The 20,078-nt window shown below is 47.5% G+C and overlaps 1 protein-coding gene across 1 annotated transcript; it reads left to right on the plus strand.

Annotated features, from left to right (window-relative positions):
* The first annotated feature begins 451 nt into the window (after positions 1-451).
* Positions 452-17,892, plus strand: LOC140419971 (transcription factor Ovo-like 2). Its single transcript, XM_072504010.1, has 4 exons — positions 452-828; positions 1,668-1,870; positions 2,921-3,107; positions 15,692-17,892. The coding sequence occupies exons 1-4, from the start codon at positions 729-731 to the stop codon at positions 15,997-15,999; spliced, it is 798 nt and encodes a 265-aa protein (XP_072360111.1). The 5' UTR covers positions 452-728; the 3' UTR covers positions 16,000-17,892.
* Positions 17,893-20,078: the final 2,186 nt, after the last annotated feature.

Below are 20,078 nucleotides of genomic sequence, written 5' to 3' on the forward strand. Positions count from 1 at the left end.
CTCGGAGGCATTTTTAAAGAGGAGGGAAAAAAATTGCAGATATGCATCTCTCGCTGCCAGTGGCTCGCACTCCTATCTCCAGTGTACAGCCCAGATTCTATGCAACTCCCCAAGCAGAGACATGAACGCAAAGTCGATTTGAAACAATTGCAGAACAGGTGGGAGCATAGTGCACCCAGAGAGGGAACTGAAAGAGGTGTGTGTGGGGGGAAATAAAAGTTTAATGTTGGCATTGATCAGGGGATTCAAGGTGCATTCTGCTCGATTCGTTGTCCGGGAAGGGGGGGGGGGGGCGCAACATTCTCACATCTGGAGAGAAAGGAAGAAGGTTTGGCAAACATTGGTGTGCGCGAGGGGCAGGGATAGCCAGGCTGCACCAACCGGTCTGACAGGTACACGGGCTTGTTGACACCGTTATTTCTACAGCACGCATGCGCCCTCCCAAATTTCCTGTTGTATTTGCAATTACTGGAGCAAACTTTTCCTGTTACGGCCAAAAAAGAAAGAAAGAGGTAGCTCGCCAGGTGAGAGAGTGGGTCTCCCCGAAACACAACGGCAACGCAGAGGCTCGAGGAGGCTGCCAGGGAAACTGCCTTTTTGTTAATTACCTGGAACTTGCTTGGCCAGGATCCGGGTTGGATGTGAAAAAAAAAGGGGGTGGGTGGGGGGGTCAAGAGGGAATCCGGCTTCTTCAATCCATCAGCGGCCGCTTTACCGCCTTTTGCAACATGCCCAGAGCCTTCCTGGTGAAAAGGAAGGAGCCTTACCCGGAGGTCCGCGACTGGAATCAACTGCCGGACGAGGAGAGAGCCGACACCTACATACCAGGTGAAACAATACAGGGAGAGGCAGAGAGCGGGCGGGTTAGACCGGGGGAAGCAGGAGAGAGGGAGGGTGAGAGAGGGAGGTACACACAGATTTTGGGGGGTGGGGGGTTAGAGAGAGACTGGAATCAACCAATTCCAAAAGAAAAAAAAAATACCCCAAGCCTCCTTTCGTACGGGATGGCAGGATAGGTTCGCTATTGGGCACCTTTTTACTCACTCCCAGCTTGCATACACGGTCCCAACAACCTTTTGCAAATCCAGCCCGGGGTGCAACAGGCATCTCAATCTGCCTCTGATCCGGCAGTGCGGACCAGCCAAAGCAGGGCCAACCTGGCTCAGGAGGACAAGTTTCTCTCTCTCGTGTGGAGAGGGGGGGATAGGACGTTGTTCTTTTTAAAAAAGAGGTCGAGTATTGAAAATGCTCCCGGATTCAGGAATCCTGTAAAATAAAAGGGCAGCTTGTGTGTTTACATTACAGGGTGTGCTCTGCTCTCTGACTCCATCAGTCACCAACCTGTTAGCAGCACCAAGACACATTGCCCCCCCCCCCCCCCCCCACACACACACACACACACAGAGCCTGAGCTGCAGAGTAAATATAACGGAACCCCGGCTCCTATCTTGCCCCACCGCCGCCGTTTAAAGGATTAAATCCATTAGGGGGTATCAGGTTGCATTCCTTACAGTCAAACACTGATAACAGAGCAGCTAGCGCCAGACAACACCCCAAACTCAAACAAGCCAAGAGGGAGAGAGAGAAAATCCCCGTCCATTGTTTAAACTGGCCTAAGATTCAAGCGGTCCATGTTGTGTAAAAAGGGGGTTATTTTCCATTTCCAGTCAATCTGAGCTGTTTCTTGAGTTATCAAGAAGAAAGAAAGACCGAGGATCCAACACCCGGAACAACTGGTTTGGACAAACTACTCAACGATTCAGACGAGCGCCGCCTCCCATACAAGACCGAACCGGACCAGGAGAATGCGGAGGAGCAAGTTCTGGGATCGGAATTCAAAAAGCGCAGCGTCTTGCGAACGAAAATCAAGGTGAGCCGGGCCCCCTCCCTCCGCCAGACTCCGCTTGAATCATCCCTGGGCTCGCTCAGCAGCCAGAGGAAAGTTGCCCGGTGCATTGAACGAGAGCGCCTGATAGGGAACATGCTGACTGAGGTGTAAAACATGCAGATAAGTCACCCAGTTTAAGGAAGATCATATTAGGTGGCCCTCTAGGAATAGCAAGCGATGCTCAGCAAAAGTAAATGGTTTCAGGTTATACGTGATTTTTTTTGAATGCACATATGATTTCAGATCTGCACTACTTTGTATATCTGAAATATGATTAAAATACACTTTGCAGATTCGTGTGTAATATGTTGCGCAATTCACATAAACATTACGATTTTATACACATTTTCATATTAAATTAAAAACTTTATTGCAGTGTTTTGTATACTCCTTGACGGCGTGGATCTCCTCCCACAGTGCAAATATGTCGATTAATTTCCCCTCAAGTGTCCAAAGGCTAGGTGGGGTTACAGGGTGTGGGCCTAGGTAGCTGCTCTTTCGAGTGGTCGGTATAGACTCGACGGGCCGAATGGCCTCCGTCTGCACTGTAGGGATTCTCTGATTATGCTCGGCTGAAGCCGGTTTAAAATGGCCCTGTACAATGTACCTCGTCATTGTACACTCACGCCTTATTGAGTGATAAAAATGATCAAGTAAAGGCATCGTTTTTAAATGCACCATTCACATTGCAAAGAGAATTCAAGGACCAGATTATTTGTAGAAATGTAACTGCATTTTTTTTTGGGGGGGTGGTGGCGAGATGCAAAATGATTCCTGCTGTACAAAAGCTTTTAGCACATGATTCAGTGCGAGTTTGTTACTATGCCATTTAAAAGCAATTGGTATCTAAATGGAAGCACAGTCTGAAATCTGAAAACTTTGCCAAGCTCACGACTGAATTGGTTCGGGTCTGGCGTTATGTTACAACGGTGGATTGTTTTTAGTGTCCAGTCGGGGCGCTTTGGCGGTGACAGGTGCTGAAACTAACGGTGTATTTCCTCCGGGCGCTGCCCGCTCCCCTTCCTGGAGCAGATCACAACCGGAGAGTGCAGTGACGCCATCTTCCGCTGCCAGGTGTGCAGCAAAGGCTTCCGGCTACAGCGCATGCTCAATCGCCACCTGAAGTGTCACAGCCAGGTGAAGCGTCACCTGTGCACGTACTGCGGCAAAGGCTTCAATGACACCTTCGACCTGAAGAGGCACGTCAGGACGCACACCGGTACGTCAACCGTAACCCCGCCCTCCGCGGGGGCGGGGCCTCTCTCTCCCCCGCCCCCGCTTGTCTGCTCATCCTTTGATAGCTGGACTTCTCCAGTCCTAAAATGTGTTATAATAGTGCCGGCAGACTTGTTAAGGGAAGAGAGGGGCAATGACTGCAAGTTACAAGGGCAGCACGGTAGCACAAGTGGCTAGCCCTGTGGCTTCACAGCGCCAGGGTCCCAGGTTTGATTCCTCGCTGGGTCACTATCTCCCAGTGTCTGTGTGGGTTTCCTCCGGGTTCTCCAGTTTCTTTAGTCCAAAATGTGGTTAGGTGGATTGGCCAAAATGTCCAAAAAAGGTAAGGAGGGGTTACGGGGATAGGGTGGAAGTGAGGGCTTAAGTGGGTCGGTGCAGACGATGAAATGGCCTCCTTCTGCATTCTATGTACTGGTATGTGACGGCATGTGCAGGTTAGGTGGATTGGCTATGCTAAACTGCTCCAGGTATCCAAAGATGTGCAGGTTAGGTGGAGTTGGTGCAGGGGAGTGGGATGTCCTTAGTATGGTTGGTCGGTGCAGATTCAATAGACTAAATGGCCTCCTTATGCACTCTTGGGATTCTATCAAGATTAAAAGTGCATGGAAGTTACAGTGAGATCAGTTGATTCTGGCGATTATGTACATAATCAAGGTAATCTGATGATGTGTACAGATAATTGGACATCGCCAGTAGACACGTCCCATTCATATGTTATGTATCTTGCGTTTCTTCTTAACCATCCAATACAAAGGTAAACTTCCAGTAACTATTAACAGGGGTTGTGATTTGTGCAACTAAGTAACAAAAGTACGGTTGTATGCTTCGTCACTACCCTTGCATCTAAATAAGCTCACAACTGTAATACAGTATTGTGATATCTGGGTAATGTGCTCATCTGGGGGATGTGCCCACCAGGTTTGAACAACAAAACAACTATATACAGAGTGCTCGGATCAATTCTGCCTGGGAAAGCCCGCACTCAACCCTGGGACCCCCCGCATCAGGTCACATGACTGTTCAAAACCTCACCCCCTTCAAGGGGCCCGCTACTCTATCCCTCCCTCTTAAGTCCCTTACTACAACATACTATTTAAACGATTTACACGGCAACATCAATTATAATTACTTTTAGCAGTTCATTATAAACTCAGTCTATCTGGGGACTTCCTCCGGGAGTGACTTCAACCTGGGAGTGACTTCAACAGGTTGTGTCTCAACAGTAGAGATAGTCGCGGTTGGATTCTCAGGAACCAGACTTCTTGCAAGGGTACAGCAGTGCTCCTTACTTTCATCAGTTCCCATCCCAGGAACCTCCTTCAGGCTGACTCGCCTCTTCAGTTCCTTGACTGGCAGGTATAATTGGAGCACACTGCCCCACTGGTTCTCGAATTGACACCTGTCTCCTCAAACAATCCACATGCTTTAAAAAAAAATTGTCCTGTGACCTCATGATACTGGGCCCATTCTGGACACACAGCACCTGGGACCCACCTCCCAAATTTTTGACGAACACTGTATCGTCTTCTTTGAATGTCCTCTTGCTGCATCTTGATTCTTCTTCTGAACGCTTTGCCTTGACTCCACCCGCCCAGTCATATTTGGAAACACCAGGTCCAACCGGGTTCTTAACTGACGACCCATCATTAAAACTCAGCAGGAGCTACTCATGTGTGGCATGGTTCTGTAAATAATGAGAAAACGCATCAATTTTGTCTCCAGCTCATGCTGGTGGTTGTTTTTTCATGGCTGCCTTTCTGTACAGCATGTTCAGCAAGTCCTTTTGAGGAGGGGTGATAGGGTGCAGTACATATGTATTTGATCCCATTTGATGATATTAAGTTTTGGAACTCAGCACTGGTAAATGGGATCCAGTCTGAAACTAGTACCTCTGTCAGACCGTGGAGGGCAAAGCAGTGACATGCTTCTCCACTGTAGCATAGGCAGTTGTGGACTTCATCTCGTAAAAGTCCTCATCACTTTGAATGTGCGCCCACTAATAGCAGGAACGTTGTACCCATGAATGAGCCTACATAATCAACTCTCACCCAAGGCCAACCTGGCCATTCCCATGGGTGCATTGGGGCTGCAGTTGGTAATTTCTGTTGCAGTTGGCATTGCACTGTTTTACCATTTCTTCAATATCCGTCTCTGTCCCAGCTACCAAATGTAACTACAAGCCAACATCTTCATCTTCGACATTCTAGGGTGGCTACTGTACAATTCATCAAGTAATAGCTTTCTTCCAGGTACGGAGATGACCACACTTGCTCCCCACAGGAGGGTACCGACCTCGCAGCTAAGTTCATCCTTCCTTGTTTAATATAGCTTCAACTATTCTGACATCTGTCATGACACCAACAATGTACAATCGTATGCTTCACTTTTGGCAATATCAGATATCTCTGGGTCCAGTACTTTATTTGTTGTGCAGATACAGTTAATGTATCTGTTATATTACCATGCTTGTTAATATGTTGTATTTTTTGTCCTTTCTTCCAAAATGATCCGATGCAGTGTTGACAAAGAATAAACAAAACTAATTACTGCACTTCGCACTCGATTGAGCTAGATAATAAGTAATATTGAATCGGTCTTACAGTACTCAATAATCTAAATTGTCACTAATAACACTATGATCTAACCTAGTGTTAACTCTATCTACTCCAATCTTCTTATGCTTTCACCATGCTTTCTCCTTATGCTACTCCCAGAATTCCCCCAGAGTCTGAGTTAAATACAGAGAAGTGGTAGCGTCCTTTAGTGCTTGATTTACACAAAGATGTAATTATTAATCCTTCACTAACCTGACTGTATACATATCATTACAATATCAAGAAAATTTAATGCTAGGACAATTTTCTGGGGCACTGATAGGGGTGGCAGACTTTCTGGTAACAGATGACGACTTAAGGCTCTGTGGGTTGCAATATGTGCCCCTGGTTAGTGTATTTGTAAGCAGCCAATAACAAAGCCCAACACTGTAACCTCACAGATGCAATGGGGGGGGGGGGGGGAGAAACTGCTTTGTCTTTCTTGAAAAGCCCCAAGTAGTGTCTCCCACAAATGTCAGTGGTGACATTTTTTATTTAAAAAAAAAAAAATTCTTTATTCAGGTTTTTCATATTTCATTGCAAGCTTTATATCGCCAGACATGGCCAAAACACATTTACAATAATTTACATACATTGTGGTTTAGGCAGTAACATTGGGGTTTCGGCAATAATTTGCCAGCAACCTGTCTCTTTCAGCTATCTTGTTTTCTGCCTGTCCCGGGTTCTTCCTTGGGTCTGGTGAAATTTTCTGATACCAAAGATGATGGCTAGGCCCTCCTTCGATTTGCGAATATCCCCTCTCACATCAGTCAGGGTTCTTTAAACAGTCAATGGTTCTCTCCGTCACATCATTCATTGTGTGTGACAAAACAACAGCAACTCAATATGGAGGCCATCGCAAACAAATATTATTTCTTTAGAAGGATCAAAATGGACTGGTAAACACGTTGATTGAAAGGCTTGAAAATTAATTTCTGTGGTGTTTTCCAATATCTTTTCTGGCATTTAAAAAAAAAAATACATGCAGGGGTGCTAGAATCATTGATGAATTGGGTATGAACTGCCCATAGTAATTTACCATTCTGAGAAAAGATTTAGGCTTTGATGTAGGTGCTTCCTTAATAGCCCTCACCTTCCATTGGATGTAACCCTTGTGCATCCATTCCATAAGAGCAAATTACTGCGGATGCTGGAATCTTTGCTTGGACAAAGGGTCACCTGGACTCAAAACATTAGCTCTTTTCTCTCCCTACAGATGCTGCTCTTTTCTCTCCCTACAGATGCTGCCTGACCTGTTGAGATTTTCCAGATTTTCTCTTTGGTTTGCATCAGTCTCGATAAGCCACCTGATTTGTTTGAAAGGTGCACATTCACCACACCAGTATTCTGGAATCTTTTTAAAACTTCCTCCAGGTTGGATAAATGCTCCTCATCTATGGCTTCCAATATCAAGCTAAATCTTGCAATAGACTCTTCATAGTACATTGAATTCCAGCAATCTCTGGGAGCCAGTCACGCCACATCAAATTTGATCCCTGGCCTGAAATTATGAATAAGAGTAGTTGGGCAGATTGCTACCTGTAACTCATGGGGACATTGTTGTCCCCATGACCTTGATAGTCTTGGCCTGGCTGCAGTGTTCTTTCATCTCAGGGGTTGAACCCCTCCATGGCAGTATCGCTAGTTTGACCTCCAACTACTGTGGCGGAGACTCCAGCGTCTACCTCCATCGAGTGGCAGCACGGTAGCATTGTGGATAGCAAAATTGCTTCACAGCTCCAGGGTCCCAGGTTCGATTCCGGCTTGGGTCACTGTCTGTGCGGAGTCTGTACATCCTCCCCGTGTGTGCGTGGGTTTCCTCCGAGTGCTCCGGTTTCCTCCCACAGTCCAAAGATGTGCAGGTTAGGTGGATTGGCCATGCTAAAATTGCCCTTAGTGTCCAAAATTGCCCTTAATGTTGGATGGGGTTACTGGGTTATGGGGATAGGGTGGAGGTGTGGACCTTGGGTGGGATGCTCTTTCCAGGAGCCGGTGCAGATTCGATGGGCCGAATGGCCTCCTTCTGCACTGTAAATTCTAGAGTGGACGGCCATTGATCATTTAATAGTTGGGGCTACTCTGTCCACCTTTATATTATTCAATATAAAGATGTTTTGTCTGTTTTCTGGGTTACCTTCGCCCTGCCTATTCCTGCACTTGCACCGTCCATGCTCATTTCTACCACAGGCAAAACACATGCTCCTTTAAACCAGCATTTCTCCTGGGAATGACTCTCCCTACATCTATAGCACTCACTACCACTTCTGGGCTGCTGACTGAATCTTTCATATCTCTTCATGTTCTTCCTTTCTGCACCTCTCTGCTCTTTAAAATTCTGTGCCTTCAATCATGGCACCACTGCCACTAGCAGCTTCTTTCCAGACTAGGTGGACTTCGCTGCCTTGTGGCTCTAGAGTGCCTTTTTCTGTAGTTTCCATAGCTGGAGCAACCTCCAGCACCTTCTTCAGGGTTATCTTGGATTCTGCCAACAGTATCTTCTGTACCACAGTGTTAGTCACCCCACATTAGACAGTCTCTTCACGTCATAAAGGGCAGGTCCATATTCAGTGACCTGCTATTTGCCTTAATCTGGCCCCAAATGCTGCTATTGCTTCTCCAGGAGCTCTTTTAGTCGAATTGAATTTATACCTTTTCATAATTATCAAGAGTTTCAGATGGAAATGCCCTTTCACAAGATCTACTAACTTTGTGAAAGTCTTTGTGTAGCGGTGTCAGGAGGTAACACCCGATTAAATTATAAGTTTGGGCTCCGCAGGCTATAGGTAGTATGATCTTTCTCTTCTGCCCCACTATTTCATTTGCCTGTGAAAAGCACTGCAGACGTTCAGCATATTGAACCCGATGTTCGAAGTTAGGATCGGCTCTAATTTACCATAAAATGAGTCATTTTGGTGACTCACTGGTTGTCGACTGGTTTGACTTGAATTATTTGAACACCGAGGGCGGGATTCTCCGACCCCCCGCCGGGTCGGAGAATCGCGCCACCCCTGCCGAATTCTCCGAAGGGTGAAAAGTCGACGGGGCGTCAATCGCGCCGCCCGCCTCGGAGAATGGCAGGGGTGGGCATGAGACAATGGACTCCGGGGCTGCCCATATTCTCCCAGCCGGATGGGCATGGTCACGTCGGCGTAAATCAAAACACCTTTTTAACGGCGTCAACCAGTGCTGATGGTTGACGCCGTCCAGCCTGGCGGTAGGTCACGGCCTGGGGGGTGGCCGCAGGAGAGGTGATGGCGTGGCCGCAGTCTGTGTGTGTGGAAGAGAGGTATGTGTGGGGGGGTGGGCGTCGTCTCCCTATTGCTCCAGGTCTCTCCGTCTCCCGTGGTCGCCCTGGGGCATCCGGCGGGCAGTCGGTATCTGCGGGAATGTATGCCTCGACGTTTGCTCCTGCAATACACAATGAAGCATGCATGGTTAGACACGCAGGCGGTGATCAGGTGATATGGGGGAGGGGTGATATGGCGGAGGGGGGATATGGCGGAGGGGGGATATGGTGACGGGCTGTCGGTGGCTCACTTGTTGGTGGGCCCCCGACCTCTGCATCAGCAACCTCCCGGTCCTCAGGTCCGCCAGCCAGTTCCAGAGCCCTTTCCTCATGTACGGTGAGTGGCCTCTCATCAGCTGGGCCCCCTACAGTCCTCTCATGCTCCCTATTGTTGTGTGCGAGCTTCTCCTGTGGGGGGCGGGTGGGTGGCAGGGGTAAAGGGCAACAGTGTTAGACAGGTATAGGAATGCACGCCATCGGTTGCGCGTACAGTGCAGAGGTTAGGGTTGATTTCACCTGGGGGTGTGCCGCACATCAGGCAGGGAGGGGGGGGGGGGGGGGACACCTCACCCTGGCTGCCCTGACGAGGTCGTTCACCTTGTGGCACTGCGTGCCTGTTCATGGTGTCAGAGCCACAGCGCTGACGGCCTCTGCCACCTCCCTCCACAGACGCTGGCTGAGGCGTGGGGCGACCCTGTGGCCGTGTCCGGAGTACAGGGACTCCCTCCTCTCCTCCACTGCGTCCAGGATCGCCTCGATGTCGTGGTCCTGGAACCTCGGGGCTGCGCGGCGGGCGGCCATCCTGTCGGGTCTTCCGGGGTGTGGGGGGGTGCGTCTTTTGTGCCGTCACACCGTGCAGCGTCACCGTCCACATATGGCGCCACGCCGCTGCTAGCCCATTCGGGGCCGGAGAATTTGCGTTGTTTGGGGGGGCCCGACTCCGGAGTGATCCGCGCTGTTTTTGGCACCGGGTCCCGGATATCGCGCCAGTTTTCGGAGAATCACGCCCCAGGTCGGTTTCCTCTTTTGTGCGGCGATTCAAAGGTGCTTCTGACGATCCGCATCGCCAGTGTGATATCTGAGTGATTGGTGACCAGGTTTGGTGACCAGGTTTGAACAACAAAACTATTTTCCTGCCTATTTTCCATAACCTTTCAACCCATTACTAATTCAAACTCTGTCTATCTCCTCAAATTTATCCAATGTCCCAGCATCCACCGCACTCTGGGGGAGTGAATTCCAGTTTCACAACCTTTTGAGAGAAGTAATTTCTCCTCATCTATTTTAAATCTGCTACCCCTTATCCAAAAACTATGAACTCTCATTCTAGATAACCCCACAAAAGGAAGCATCCTCAATTCAATCTCTTCATTCTTCTAAACTTGAGAATATAGATCTAAATCTCTCCTGATAAGTCAAAGCCAAATGCTTTTATCCTTAGAAACAGAACTAATATTTTATTTTGTTTTATGTAGTAACAATTTGGACTTGAATGTGAGGGGCATTATTGAGAAATTTGCAGATGACACAGAAATTGGCCTTGTAAGCTCCAAAACAATATAGGTGGGTTAGTGGAGAGGGCAGGAAAGTGGCAGATAGAGTTCAACTCTGATAAGTGTGAGGTAAAGTGTGAGGTAATGCATTTAGGGAGGTCAAACAGTAAAAAGAAATACACAATAAACAAGAATATACAGAGAGGGATAGATGATGAGAGATCTTGGCATGCAAGTCACAGGTCCCTAAAGGTAGATAAAGTTGCAAAGACATATGGAATGCTCTTCCTCATTGGTGGAGGTATAGATATGAAAATAGGAGTGTAATGATGGAACTGTATAAGACACACCTGGAGTATTACATGCAGTTCTGGTCACCACATTACAGGAAGGATGTAATTGCTCTGGAGAGAGTGCAGAGAAGGTTTACTAGATTGTTGCCAGGGCTGGTGAATTGCAGCTACCAGAAAAGATTGGGGTTGTTTTCCTTGGCACAGAGAAGGCGGAGGGGTGAACCGTAGAATTTACAGTGCTGAAGGAGGTCATTCGGCTTAGAGTCTGCACCGGCCCTTGTAAAGAGTACATTACCCAAGCCCATACCTTCACCCTATCCTCATAACCCAGTAACCCTACCCAGCCCTTTTATCTTAGAATTTACAGTGCAGAAGTTGATTTTTTTCTGTCCATTCAAAGCAGCACTCAATGTGTGTTAATTCCAATAATTTTAAATGATGAAGGAATAAGTCTGATGCTTAAACAAGTTTATTCTCAGACCAGTTCATCATGACCATCCACTTCCCCACAGTCAACTTTTAGACACCAAGGGCAATTTAGCATGGCCAATCCATCTAACCTGCACATCTTTGGACTGTGGGAGGAAACCAGCACACCCAGAAGGAACCCACACAGACATGGGGAGAACGTGCAGACTCCACACAGACAGTGACCCAAGCCAGGAATTGAACCTGGGATCCTGGAGCTGTGAAGCAACAGTGCTAACCACTGTGCAACCATGCCACCCACAGGTGACGTGATTGAGGTGTACAAAATTGTGAGTAGAGATAGTAGAAACCCATTTTCCTTGGCAGAGTTCAAAAACCATCAATTCAAGCCACATGGCAGAAGGACTAGAGGGGACATAACAGAGAAACCTTTTTATGTAGAGGATGGTGGGTGTCTGGAATTCGTTCCCCGAGTTGGTGGTAGAGGCAGAGACCCTAAACGCTACCTGAGTCTGCACTTTAAGTGCTGTAAGCTGCAGGGCTATGGACCATGTGCAGGAAGATGGGATTCAAAATGGCACCTGGGTGTCTGGGTCAGCATGGCCAAGATGGCATAATTGGCCCCTTCTGTGCTGTTGCATTGCTGTGTTTCTAACTATATATAGAGTGTTAGGATGCGCTACCAACTTGACAGCTCCAGGATCAATTCTGCCCTGGAAAGCCCGCTCTCAGCTACGGGATCCCCACACTATGGCCCAATTGGGTCACATGACATTTAGAACCGCCCCCCCGCCCCCCCCCCCCCCCCCCCCCCCGTTCAAGGGCCCACTACTACAAGTATTATCTATAGAGGATCAGTACCTCCCTCACCAAATTCCCAACTTGACATTCTGTCCATTCAAAGCAGCAGTCAATGTGTGTTAATTCCAATAATTTTAAATGATGAAGGAATAAGTCTGACGCTTAAACAAGTTTATTCTCAGACCAGCTGAGCATGACCATCCACTTCCCCACAGTCAACTGTGCCAGCTGTGCTCATTTATACTCTTTTGGAGGTTGAGCCAATGATCATCACCTGTCTTTAACAATGCAATTGTCTTAACAATTATTGCCAAAGGATGCAATTGCTGATACATTGACAGCATAGACCAAGCAGCACTGATCCTTGGGCGAGATTCTCCACTCCCGCGCCGGTTGGGAGAATCGCCTGGGCCGCCAAAATTTCCCGGGACGCGGTTCCGACGCCCTCCCGCGATTCTCCCAAGCGGCAGGAACTGCCCGGTCGAGTTCCACGGGCCGCAGAATTGCCGGAGACCCCCAAAATGGCGATTCTCCGGCACCCCCTCTATTCTCAGGCCCGGATGGGCCGAGTGGCCAGGCCAAAACGGCGGGTTCCCCCCGGCGCCGTCCACACCTGGTCGCTGCCGTCGTGAACGGTGCGTGAAAGTTGGGGGGGGGGGGGCGAGGGGGGATCCTGCACCGGGGGGTACCTCAAATGTGGGGTGGCCCGCGATCGGTGCCCACCGATCGTCGGGCCGTCCTCTCTGAAGGAGGACCTCCTTCCTTCCGCGGCCCAGATCCGTCCGGCATCTTCTTGCGGGGCGGACTTAGAGAGGACGGCAACCATGCATGCGCGGGTTGGCCCATGCGCGGATGACGCCCGTTATGTGGCGCCGGCCGAGTCATCTATGCGGCGCCGCCTTTACGCGGGCGACAAGGCCTGGCGCGTGTAGATGACGCGGCCACGATCCTGGCCCATTGTCGGGGCCTGAATCGGTCGGGATCGGGGCCATTTCGCGCCGTCGTGAACCTCCACAACGGCGTGGGCACTTCGGCGTGGGAGTGGAGAATCGCTCCCCTTGTTTTTATACTTGCTGAAAAACAATTGATACAAGCTCTGAAAATCAGTTTAAGATATCCCCTAATTAACTAGCTGCAGTTGCTCTCAGAGTCCTTGTCTAGCCCTGTTAATGGCTGGAATAAACTTAACTTCTCTTAACTTGAGTAATCTTTCAGCTGATTGCTAAATTAAAGAGAAACAAATTAGACTTTAGATAAAAAATATCCATTAAAACAGCCTCACCCACCAGACTCAGAGTTCTCAATGCATTCACCTTTCATTCGTCAGCTGTAGGAATGCCCAGGATCAGTAAAGACCATCTCAGTCCACCTGGCTAGTCCCCCAAAAATATATAGTTCATACACCTGCATCTCTTGAGCTGTCAACCCCAAAACTGCATAACACCCTTAATCAGTGTTCACCCCTCCAACAATGTCCACCCCTGAAAATGTTCATCCCCATCCCCCATGTTCACACCCTCATCCCCTGACAATGTTCACCCTCTCACCCCCTGCCATTGTTTATTCCCCAACCCATCCGACAATGTTCACACCGACCCTCATCGATGCTCAACCTCCCACCTCATCAACATTGTTCATACTCCCTCACCCCGGCAATGTTCACCCCCTGGCAGTGTTCATCCCTTTCAAAACACCTGAATTGGCCGGTCAGGAGCTATGGAATCTGAGCAGGTGGGCGGGGATGCGTTGGAACATAGGAGCAGGAGTGGGCCATTCAGCCCGTCGAACCTGCTCCGCCATTCAATTAGAACATGGCTGATCATCTACCTCAACACCACTTTCCCACGCTATCTCGTGCCAGGCTGTGAGCATTGCTGGGATGGGGGTTGAACATTGTTGTGGTTGCCATGGGTGCTGGAGACTGCAACATTCCAGCTGCTCTCAGCAGGCTTCACACCTGCTCAGAAAACAAATTAGTGTAAAAAACAGAGTAAATATGGGGCAAACAGCCCAGGTGTCCGTGGGTCTGGTCAGAGATTGAAACATACTGTGTAAGTGCTTTGCATGTCTGCGTCTTGGGACTTCCTCAAAGTCCTGAGGCGCAGTGGCGACTTAAGTTGGGTCGTTCGCCCGTTATTCGCTGTTCCCCATATCGGAAGATTCCTAAGCAGAATATGGTAATCATTATTTAATGTTGATTTGGTCAAGTTTTTCATTATAACATCACTGATAGAATAGTGAACAATAGACATTGCGATATTCGCTATATCATAATTTACCAGCGAGCCACAATGAGAAGGGCAGCACGGTAGCACAAGTGGATAGCACTGTGGCTTCACAGCGCCAGGGTCCCAGGTTCGATTCCCCGCTGGGTCACTGTCTGTGCGGAGTCTGCACGTTCTCCCCGTGTCTGCGTGGGTTTCCTCCGGGTGCTCCGGTTTCCTCCCACAGTCCAAAGACGTGCAGGTTAGGTGGATTGGCCATGCTAAATTGCCCGTAGTGTCCATAAGGGTTGGGAGGGGTTATTGGGTTGCGGGGATAGGGTGGAAGTGAGGGATTAATGTGGGTCGGTGCAGACTCGATGGGCCGAATGGCCTCCTTCTGCACTGTATGTTCTATGTAATTTAAATGTATTGAGAAAATCAACTCTATGAATGTCTGTGACCTTCAAATTCAATAAAGTGCAGTATAGAAATAATGAATTACCATCAGTGCATCATTTATTAGATTATGTTTTTGTATTCAATCTGTAAGTGAGGAAAAGGAATTCCCTCCAAAATAAACTGAGGACCCGATCAGGATACACACACAGAAAGCAAGTTCCACAATAAAACTTACCCAAATTGACAAAAACCTAATAATAACTTCAACTCTCAGTTTCACCAATTGTTTAGGACACTTCAGCAGTTGATCCTCATGAATTATTCATGACATTGCTTCTCTCTCGCTCTGCTCTTTCCATTCCTCTCTCTCACATTCTGTCAGTAATACTTTTCCAGGGCGGCACGTGCCACAGTGGTTAGCACTGGGACTGCGGCACTGAAGACCCGAGTTCGAATCCCGGCCCTGGGTCACTGTCCGTGTGGAGTTTACACATTCTCCCCGTGTCTGCGTGGGTTTCACCCCCACAAACCAAAGATGTGCAGGTTAAATGTGCAGGATTATCCACGCTAAATTGCCCCTTAATTGGGAAAAACAAATAATTGGGTACTCTAAATTTATATTTAAAAAAGTAATACTTTTGCATCCCATTTTATCTTAATATCCTGCATTCAGTTCACCAGCCCCATGTTTAACAATGTCGTTCTCACACTTGATTTGTTCAATGGTGAAACCTCTGTGAATAGTTCACATTTTTCTTTCTTATACATTTAGATAAATGTCCAAAAGAACCCAACTACAGTTTTTGCCTTTAGTTGCAATGGGAACAGCTGATTTGCTTAATGTTGTTCCGCTTAAAGTCACACTTTTCAGGAATGCAACTATAATGTTAAATGAGGAATTGTGTAGTGGAGGGGAGGGCCAGAACTTCTTGTACTGCTCTGTAACTTTTGAATTTCAACTTCCAGGAGGGGAGATCATATAATTATGGTTAATGGTCAGGTTTGCATAGGTAATTAGCTAAAGTTGCACACTGATTATAAAGTGTCATATTTATTTTTCATGTGCAGGAATTCGTCCTTATAAATGCAGCCTTTGTCATAAAGCCTTTACGCAGAGATGCTCTTTGGAATCACACCTCAAGAAGATCCACGGAGTGACACAGAAATACAACTACAAGGAGAGGAGGGCAAAGCTCTACGTCTGTGAAGAATGTGGGTTCACAGCCATGAACCAAGAGGACCTTTACCTTCATATGAAGCAGGATCACCCAGAAAACCCACTGCTTAAAAAGACTTCCAAGAAAATAACTGCAGCTTTGCAGAATAAACTCAACTCGGTGCTGCACAACAATGATGAAAACAAGGATTCTGAATAGAAGCAAAAGGCAGTAGTATCTGTGGTGCGGTTTTGATCCTTACCTTGCTGGATAAATAGAACTTTCCTGGTCAGCATCACCATATTAAACACAGCAGGAAGATTCTCTTCAATTGCTCATGTGAACCAACTGCTTTAAAACCGGTTTGTCAGGTATAGGGATGGGAGTAAACCTGTTGTCACGGATCCAGTGTCTTAAAGGGCTACACATTTAAAAGAAAATCTCAATACTTGGGTTTTGCTACCAATACTAGAATTTATTTCCCATTCCTTGTTGTCCTGAAAAGGTGGTCTTGGGATTCCTTCTTGAACTGTTATTGTTTTGTATTTGATCTAACACAACCGATGCTTGCGATGCTACTTCAGGAGGCCATTAACCAAAGGGCTAAGTTTACAAATGATACTTTGGGCTTTTCAACACTTATCTGTAGGTTTTGTTTTTTGAAGATATATCTTGTTTACTAGTTTTCTTTTTTTTAAATTTGTTGGTTCAGGGTACATTTTTGCTTCAGAATGGGATATACTTTATTCATTTGTAGCCTTCTGAATTTGAAAAATAATTGTGTATCATGGAAAAATATTGTGAATTTCCAAAATGCAGTACAGATTTCTTATTTTAGTATGAAGAATTTAGGAAATATTAAATACAGATAATTTAATGCTTAACATTCCAAAAGAGAGTCCTGTATAAACTTTGTAAAAAAACATACTTTATACCACTATAAGGAATTGAAATTTATGGTATACTGTTTTCTACCTGTCCATTTATTAAAAAATAATCTTTGAACTTCTATTTTTTTTAAAAAAACGATTCCTAACCAGATCTGAGAAATTGGGTAATTTCATGAGAAAATTAGAATGTTTTTGAAAATCAGCCTGTCTTAACATGTTGCACAGCTAGCAGCAGTCTTATCTTTTTAAACACTGATAAAAAAAGACAAGAATCTCACCTATGTTCGGCCTTTTATTCTGTTCTGCAGATGCTGGAAACAATCACTACACCCAACTTGGTATCTGTGAAACTTTTCATTTTGGAGTGATATGGTGGCACAGTGTTGTGTCCTGGTAGTGATCTATATACATTTCATGACCTCAGGACATCCCAAAGTGATTTACAGCAAGCGAAGTACTATTGGTATGCAATAACCTTTAATACTGTAAGGAAACGCAACATGTAATTTGCATACAGCAAATTTCCACCAACAATGAAGAGATCATGACCAGATAATCTGTTTTAGTGTCGCTACTTCTACTGAGGGTGTACCAGGAGTTAGAAACTAAATTAAGCAGGATTTTGGGGAGGAACCAATCTCTGGATTATTACCTGAGCCATGTGCAAATTAGCATAAAGACACAATTCGGCTGAGGGAGGTGTCATAATATACACCAGTATATCATGGTGCCGATACACACACACTGATGGACACACAGGGCTAAATCGCTGGCTTTGAAAGCAGACCAAGGCAGGCCAGCAGCACGGTTCGATTTCCGTAACAGCCTCCCCGAACAGGCGCCGGAATGTGGCGACTAGGGGCTTTTCACAGTAACTTCATTTGAAGCCTACTTGTGACAATAAGCGATTTTCATTTCATTTCATTCATTTTCATTTTTCATTTCATTTCATTTCACACAGCAAGACCAATCAACACACACAACACCGCAGCCAATCACCAGTTAGAGCACACTCACTATAAAGACAGGAGGCATCAGAGTTCCCGCTCATTCGGGATGCAGCCTCTCAGAAGGACAGAGCTTACAGCACAGATGTTCATCACGTGCTGAGTGCATAGACTGGTTAGGACAGGCATAGGTCTTTAGTTTAATCTAACATCGTGTTAACCCACAGTGAAAGTATGTTCAACAGTTTCTAACTTAATAAAATAGTGTTGCACTATTTTAAGTGTTGGTGGCCTGTATGTGTTCCACGGATCCAGAGCACCCAACACATCATGATACCAGGAGTTGAGGGATATTAGAACTTCTTAGACCTACCTGCAAGTGATTTGCCTTCCACCAGCATACAGTCATCCTGCAAAATGGACAGCGTCCGCCCGCCGCCGCCGCTCCGCATCACCGGTAACCTAGGGGCCAACTGGAAGATATTCAAACAACGCTTCCAGCTCTACCTTGTAGCCACAGATTGGGAAGATGCCTCAGGCACCAGGAAGATCGCTCTCTTCCTATCCACAGCCGGGGAACATGCCATGCACATTTTCAATTCTCTCACCTTTGCTGATGATGAAGATAAATCAAAATTCAAGACGGTCCTCCTCAAGTTTGACATTCACTGCAATACAGGTGAATGAAAGTTTCGAGCGCTATGTATTCCAACAGCGTTTGCAGTGTAATTATGAACCTTTCCAGTCCTTTCTCACCCACCTCCGCATCCTTGCGCAGTCCTGTAATTACGGGCCCACCTCCGACTCCATGATACGTGACCAGATCGTTTTCGGTGTTCAGTCGGACCCCCTACGCCAGCAGCTCCTCAAGGTAAAGCAGCTCACCCTAGCGACTGCCATCGAGACCTGCGTGCTACACTAACACGCCACTAGTCGGTATTCCTACATCCAAGCGGCTGAAACGGCGCGGCAAGGTCCCCATGAGGCAGAACGGGTCGAAGCAATCGAGCAACTCCAGGGCCTCAGCCTGGATGTGGGCAGCCATTTTGCGCGCTTTTCGCGAACTCCCGCGCTTGTGTGCACCGAACGAGGGGACGCGACGTCGACGAATCTACTGTGCAGGCGCGCACCATGTACGACCGCACCGCGCATGCGCGGTGGCGCAGCAAACGTACTGACGCTACAACGTGCGGCAACTGTGGCTCCGCCCACTTAAAGTGGCAATGCCCTGCCAAATCCCGACGATGCCTGGGATGTGGCAAACTTGGCCACTATGCTGCTTTATGCAGATCAGCTCAGCCTGCCAACTCATATCGCTCCAGCTAGCCTCGCAGGAATGTCCAGGCCATTCAACCCACTGTCACCGAGTCCGATGCGGACCTGCTACCCGATATTGACACCGAGGACCCGAAGGCGTCTTTTCGAGTCAGTATGGTTACAAAAAACAGGGTGTCCCGAAGCAAAGAATCCAGCCTCTATCAGTATACAGCATCGATCCAGACGATGAGTGGTGTGCCACCCTGACGGTCAACCGGTCCCAAATACGATTCCGCCTGGACACTGGTGCCTCCGCCAATCTCATTGCGTGGTCTGACCTCCAAACCCTTTGTGTCAAACCAACCATCCTCCCATCAGCCTGCCAGCTATTAGATTATAATGGCAATGCAATTGCTGCCAGCGGCTCGTGCCAACTTGGAAGTTACGCACAGGTCACACAAAGCCATATTTCCCTTTGAACTCGTGGGATCCTCGAAAGCCTCCCTGCTTGGAGCGCAGGCATGCAAGCTGTTGAACCTAGTTCAGAGAGTTCACTCTTTCTCTCTTGCTGATGCATCTGCCTTTCAGGACACCGACATCAGGGTGCAGCTCAACGCCATTATCAACCAGTACCACAACGTCTTCGAGGGCATGGGCACGCTCCCACACACCTACAAGATTTTATTAAAACCGAATGCCACGCCTGTGGTGCACGCACCTCGCAGGGTCCCAGCACCCCTTAAGGACCGCCTCAAGCAGCAGCTGCAGGACATCCAGAACCAAGGGGTGATTTCCAAAGTCACGGAACCGACCGACTGGGTCAGTTCCATGGTATGTGTAAAAAAGCCTTCCGGCGAATTGAGAATTTGCATTGATCCCAAGGATCTAAATCGCAATATCATGAGGGAGCATTATCCAATTCCCAAGCGCGAAGAGCTCACATGTGAGATGGCTCGCGCCAAGCTCTTCACCAAACTCGACGCCTCAAAAGGATTCTGGCAAATCCAGCTCGATAAATCCAGCAGGAAACTTTGCACATTTAATACCTCCTTTGGCAGATATTGTTACAACAGGATGCTGTTTGGGATCATATCTGCATCAGAAATGTTCCATAGGATTATGGAACAAATGATGGAAGGCATTGAAGGTGTTCGCGTCTCTGTCGATGACATAATCATTTGGTCCACCACCCTGCAGGAGCATG

Source organism: Scyliorhinus torazame, chromosome 1 (assembly GCF_047496885.1).
Source record: "Scyliorhinus torazame isolate Kashiwa2021f chromosome 1, sScyTor2.1, whole genome shotgun sequence".
Taxonomy (NCBI): Eukaryota; Metazoa; Chordata; class Chondrichthyes; order Carcharhiniformes; family Scyliorhinidae; genus Scyliorhinus; species Scyliorhinus torazame.

Coding starts and splice junctions, on each gene's coding strand:
- LOC140419971 (XM_072504010.1), top strand. CDS start 729: ATGCCCAGAGCCTTCCTGGTGAAAAGGAAGGAGCCTTACCCGGAGGTC. Junction 1,871..2,920: donor TCTTGCGAACGAAAATCAAG/GTGAGCCGGGCC, acceptor TTCCTGGAGCAG/ATCACAACCGGAGAGTGCAG. Junction 3,108..15,691: donor GCACGTCAGGACGCACACCG/GTACGTCAACCG, acceptor TTTCATGTGCAG/GAATTCGTCCTTATAAATGC.